At 48.6% G+C, this 5,912-nt stretch overlaps 1 protein-coding gene across 1 annotated transcript; it reads right to left on the bottom strand.

The window, feature by feature from the left end:
• Positions 1,670-5,111, bottom strand: LOC8065235. Its single transcript, XM_002442552.2, has 3 exons — positions 3,622-5,111; positions 2,193-2,284; positions 1,670-2,080 (listed from the first exon to the last, which is right to left on the bottom strand). Exons 1-2 carry the CDS (start codon positions 4,896-4,898, stop codon positions 2,212-2,214), a joined length of 1,350 nt encoding a protein of 449 aa, XP_002442597.1. The 5' UTR covers positions 4,899-5,111; the 3' UTR covers positions 1,670-2,080; positions 2,193-2,211.

Raw genomic sequence — 5,912 nt, 5'->3', positions numbered from 1 at the left:
TCACCTAACAAACCTATAGGAAGGAGGTCGTTGATGCAAACTTTGTAAGGGCAAGGGCAAGCCAAGCATGATGAGGATGACGAGGTCTTTCCTCTCTCCTTGTACCATAAACTAGCACATAATAGTATTATAAGAACATAATACCACACATTTTTGGTTGGTAAGTAGTTTTACAGGATCTCAACGTATGCATAACAAGCTCTCCGCAAAGAACGGGAATAAAGTCACATGATGTTGTTGGCATCTGCTCATAAATATCCACCTCGGGATCTAGCCAAGAGGAAGAGGCCGGCCATCGATGGAGCATCGTCAGGCGCCGGCGGCGTCTGCGACGACACCATCGGCACCATCCTGGCGCGCCTACCCGCCCGCACCGTGATCGCGTGCACGGCGCTCTCGAAGCACCACCGGAGCCTGATCCGCAGCCCGGAGTTCCGAAGCCTCCACTGTCGCCTCGGCGCGCCGCTGCCATCCCCTCTGTTGGTGAATGAAACAGGCCCGCATGTCAGTGGGCTGTTTTGGATTTATATTTGGCATCAACAGTTTTTGGTGTACGATAACTAGTTGGAATTTCAAATTTCTAAGCATCCAAAGTGTTCACAACAGCCATAGAGATAGATGAAACCATAAAATGTTTTAGGTACATTTGTGTTTGGGTGTTAATATCTCCATTCTTTAAAACAGAGAAGTGAGACGTGATGTTCATTCATAAAAGAACTGATGAATGCTCATCAAGGAGATAGTAGCGCGCAGTCCAAACAATTTGAAGCCATATATAACTACTACATTAAACATGCCTAGATCTGGACATCACTACTCTAGATCCGGCTGTGACTGATGGTTCCGAAACCAGTCATAATTACTAATTCTGGAATCAACAGCGAAATTACTAATTACACAGTTTGTCTGTAAATCGCGAAACAAATCTTTTAATCATAGTTAGTTTACGATTGGATAATATTTATCAAATAAAAACGAAAGTGCTACAGCAGCGAAATTCGAAATTTTTCCGGAACTAAACAAGGCCTAAAACTCAGGGGTGGTGCTAATTTGTCGTAACAGTAGCAGTAATAGCATGATATATACACACACACGCACTCAAAAGAGCATATATATGTACATGCCTGCGCTGACAGTATAAGCACATGCCTGGACCTGCCAGTCGGACAAGCCCAAAGTGTGGTGGGTGCAGACCAATAATGGGCCACAAGTTGGCCCAAGGAAGCCTTGTTGTGTTGCAATGTTATTGGTGCTGGCTCTGCATTATGACCTCTGCTGGAGTTTGAATTCCACATGACTCCTTGAGATGCTGTTTGCAGAATCGTCTTACTGCAGAGGTTGGCGGAAGGGAAGGGAAGGGAAGGGGAGGAGGGTCCAATGCAAGCCGTGAAATGGTGCGTTGTGTGCAGCCAAACCTTCTATCCTTCAGTCTAACACTGTACAACATACTGCAAAGCTAAGGGTGTCGATCACGTCAGATTAGCACCCAGGAAATTTAAAAACGTGAGCTGGCCGCACATCACTCGAGCTTCACAAGTCACAACATGATCAGCACACTCCGATGTTTGCATGCACAGTCCGAGTGACTCCCTCATCCCCTGCGTTGACAAGCGTCAGACTTGCAGAGCCAAACGTGAAATGGCAGCCATTTGAGCAGCGATCCAACAGATGATCCCAGATCTGTTACCCATTCAGACACAGCACAACACGGTTACATTACATTTCAAATGATTAGCTCGAGCAGACATCCAGCAAAAGGCACAAGAAAAGCATTTTCACAGCAAAAGGTTCCCTTCCAAAAAACCAGATATATGGACACGTTTAGGTTCCACCCATGTTAAGCTAGCTTGGACTGAAACCTACATTTGTACAAGAAGACGACTTGGGACAGTGCGCGTGCTTGTCCCACACAGCTAGAGTGAGTGAGGCACTGCAAAACAACTGCTGCTTATCCAGCTAAACTACGCTTCAAAGAATGCTGCTTCTTTGCTTTCCCTTCCCCCCTTAGGTAGGCTGCACAACTCTGGATCCTTCAATTATTCCTTTCATCTGTAACAAACAACCTACTCCAGCTTTGTACCTGCAGCCACAGTAAAATTGGCACAATTCATGTCTAAGATGGAACGGCATACATGTCCATTGTCCGAATGAAAAAAAATGAGGATGTGTTTTCGAGGGTGGTGATTACTTACAGATTTAGCTGTTAGTCTACTAAGCCTCAGCCTGGAAGTCACCACCCCCATTATTTGTAGCAGCAGCCGAACGCTCAGCATGAGCCCTTTTGCTGGATGACAAGAAATATAATAATTTATAAGCAATATGCTTCTGTAGAGTTAGTGAATTAAAGGTAACAAAGATATGTAAACTGGATACAAAAGCAATCCAGGACAGAAATTGTGCTTTCAAGAAAATTAGATACCGACATTTCAGTACCATCACATCATATATGAATATTATGATACAGAATTGTTCATTACACTATTCTTAGTGAAACGTAAAACTGAAGCTATATCATTCAAATTTAGAGCACCTAGGCACAAAACAATAAATCCGAAGATGAATCTGCTAGCACAATGCAGACAAGTTGGTAGTCAAATTGCTAGTCAAATTGGAATGCTCTGCACATTCTGACATAATAACAGAGGTAATAGTACAAAACCTACAGAAAAACAATTTAAGAGAAGTCCAACAAAAAGCAAACATATTTGTGAAAGCTAATCATGGATCATCTACAATCAACATTATGTCATACATTCAAACTAAGCAATGATAACTGCAGAAACTTCATCCAGTCAATTGCAAGTAGCCAGGCAACCAAAATTTTCCATGTAACAGAGTAACAAACACAATACGCAACAAAAAAAACTATATTAGATGCAACCAAGCATATATATATCAAATCAGCCAGAAAACTAAGTTATTCAGATAATGACATTGAAATTGTTGTAGAAATTAGCTAGGATCCAGTTCTGCTCCTAAAACAATTTAACAGTGCACCTAACAAAACACAAATATGAAAAGCAGCAAAAGGACAACATGTAGAAAATAAATAATGGGTCAAACAGGGACCAACTTAGCATTTGTTTACAACTTCCTAGAAATGACAAATTACCAGGGGATAAGAAATGGACCAAGTCACACTTGCAGTTTCAGTGGACAGCAATGTCTCCGTATCAAACATTACCTACCGAACATACATCCCAAACTAGCCAAACATACTCCTACATCACAAACTAGCCAAACATACCCCTGCATCCCAAACTATCAATCAGACCTGAAGTAATGGAATGATCCAGTTGACGCAATAAAACTATTGTGCTGCAAGCTACCAATGTTGACATGGATAAAATTTGCATTATCTCTCAATCACAAAATGGCCAGAGCAGAGGACCAGGCCAGCAGAAAATAATCATTCTCAGAGCACTACATGTGAAACAATCCAGCAAAACTTGCGTATTCAGAATTTCAGCTATTCATCGAACATGGCAACATTTCAGAAGTTTGGCAGTGAGATATCAATCAATCGGTCAAACATATTGCAGTTACGAATCAACACAAAGATCTATCTATTTCCACCAAAAAACAGAGGAGAGAAGAGGGTGGATGGAATCGGTGGTTTACCCGTTGGCAGAGACGGCAGCCAAGGACCTGACGTAGGGGATGAAATCGGCGTAGTAGGCGCTGCCAGGGGTGAACCTGATGGTGCGTGTGGTGCGGCCCTCGATGTCCATGGCCACCACCGTCTCGGAGCTGGGGTCCCACATGACGACCTCTGCCTTGCCCTGCGAGCGGAGCAGCTTGACGTCCTTGCGTCCCCTGAGGCAGCCGCCCTCGAAGTGCCCCGTCAGAGCCCACGAGATGGCGCCGTGGCGTGCGAATTCGAGGCGGATCACGACGACGGCCTCGACGAGCTCGTCCATGCACGTGACGCAGAGCGTGCCCTCCATCTCGCCGAGCTCCCAGTAATGCCACTGCATCACCTCTTCGGGCGCATGGACGAGGTCCGCGCAGCGGGAGACGGGCTCGTAGCAGAGGAACAGGCCCATGGAGGTGCGCCAGAACGCGCATCCGAGCACGCCGACGCCGGATCCCTGGTGTACGAAACCGGCGTCGGTGACGTCCGCGCTCATGGTCCACTTCCCCGTCCTGGACGAGAAGGACTCGAAGGAGTAGATGCCGTCCCCGATGGGGAACGCGACGACGACGTGGTAGTGGCGGTAGAACGGCTTGTACCCGGCGTCGGCGCGCTCGGGGTCGGAGTCGCGCGGGTCGAGGTCGAACGCGATGACAACCGCGGGCTCGCCTTTGGCGGTGTGGACGCTGGCCGGCTTCGGGAGCCGCTCGTGCTCGAAGGTGGCCGGGTTCGCGACGTAGTAGGCGTTGGAGACGGTGCCGCGGAGGCAGACGAGTCCCCGCGTGGAAGCCAGCGCGGACACGGGCTCGTGCGGGATGAAGGAGGCGAACGTGGGGTCCGGGACCAGCTGCTTGCCGACGTAGTGGCCGCGCGAGAGGGCGGCGGAGGCGGAGGCGGGGAGGACGACCGGGTCGAAGGCGGCGTACGCCACGTCCCCGGTTAGCGTGTGGTGGAAGAGGCCCGAGAGCGGCTTGGGTAGCGGCGGGGACGGTGGTGGCGTCGCGTACGTGTCCTCCGCGTCCGACAGGTCGTACATGCCCTCCGGGTCGTCGGGGTCGGCCGCGGCGGCCTCGTAGGCGAGGAGGAACTTGGTGGTGGCGTGGTCGTGGTCGGGGTCGGAGTTGGGGGTGGCGGAGCCCGAACGGGAGGAGAAGTTGGGGGTGGTGCAGCCGGATGAGAGCGCGATGACGCCCTCGTCGTCGGAGGATGACGACGACGACGCCAGCACGACCCAGTCGTCGACGGAGTCCTGATCCGAGTCCATGGGGAACGAGCGAGCGGATGGGTCGCTGGCTGGCGGTTAGGGTTCTCCGAGGGGGTGGAAGGGGAAGGGGGGAGGAGGATCTGATCGGCGAATGCGCGGAGGATTTGTTGGTGCGGGACGGCGGAAGGCGGCGAGGGGCGGGTTTTAAGTAGGGGGCAAGTCAGAAGTGGCGGAGGCGGCGGAAGATCCGGGGTTGGGGGCGGCGTGTGGGATGCGGATTTGCTTGCGCCGCGCGTGGTTGGTTACCTTTCGAGAGGAGAGGGGGTGGGGCCCACTTGACCACCGGAACAGCAACAGTCCCGCCGGCGGCAGCGCGGCGCACGGGAACGGGAGGACGGACGAATGTTTCCGTGTGTGTGCGTGGGGCTGTGACGTCACCGTGGCCCGCGTGTCAGCGGGGTGTTGGGGTGGGAACGCGGGGCTGAACCGTGGCCTCGTTTCGTGGGCGTGACGGCGTGCCCGCGCTGCGTGCGTGGGTCCCACGGAAGGAAGGTTCCGCGCACAGGCAAGGAAATTGAAGGTTTTTACTTTGGTTTTAGTTTTCTTTCTCCTTGATTCTGATTGGTTATTTATTATTACTGCCTCGGTTCAAAAAATCTTAAAAAGTCAAAACATCTCAACTTCAATTAATTTTATATAATAAAATAATAATATTTATAATATCAACTTCTAGCTCTAAGTTAAACTATTATAGGTTTGATCAAATTCATAGAAAGGAGACCGGTAATGATAATACTTACCAAATTAGTATCACTAGATACAATATAAAATATATTTTCATAAATGTATTTATTTAGTGCCACATATGTTCTTGTGATAATTAAATTTGAGACAGAGAGAATACACAACAAATAGTTTGTGAATTGATTTTATTTTAAGATGGGGAGTATAATTAAAAAAAGTAGTTGCGCACTCCGTTCAAAATTATAAGTTGCTTTTATTTTTTACATTAATTTTGCTATGCGTTTAGAATTTAAAACGGATGGAGCATATGACAAACAAAAAGGCATAATA

This window comes from Sorghum bicolor, chromosome 8 (genome assembly GCF_000003195.3).
Source record: "Sorghum bicolor cultivar BTx623 chromosome 8, Sorghum_bicolor_NCBIv3, whole genome shotgun sequence".
Taxonomy (NCBI): Eukaryota; Viridiplantae; Streptophyta; class Magnoliopsida; order Poales; family Poaceae; genus Sorghum; species Sorghum bicolor.
Note: the sequence above shows the minus strand (reverse complement) of the source record. Positions and strands in the feature narration are given on the sequence as shown.

What these genes read in the sequence shown, in the direction of transcription:
- LOC8065235 (XM_002442552.2), bottom strand. Translation starts at nt 4,898, where the DNA reads ATGGACTCGGATCAGGACTCCGTCGACGACTGGGTCGTGCTGGCGTCG. An exon ending in GCTGCCGTCTCTGCCAACGG is followed by an intron (nt 2,285 to 3,621) that starts GTAAACCACCGA and finishes CTTGTCATCCAG; the next exon opens with CAAAAGGGCTCATGCTGAGC.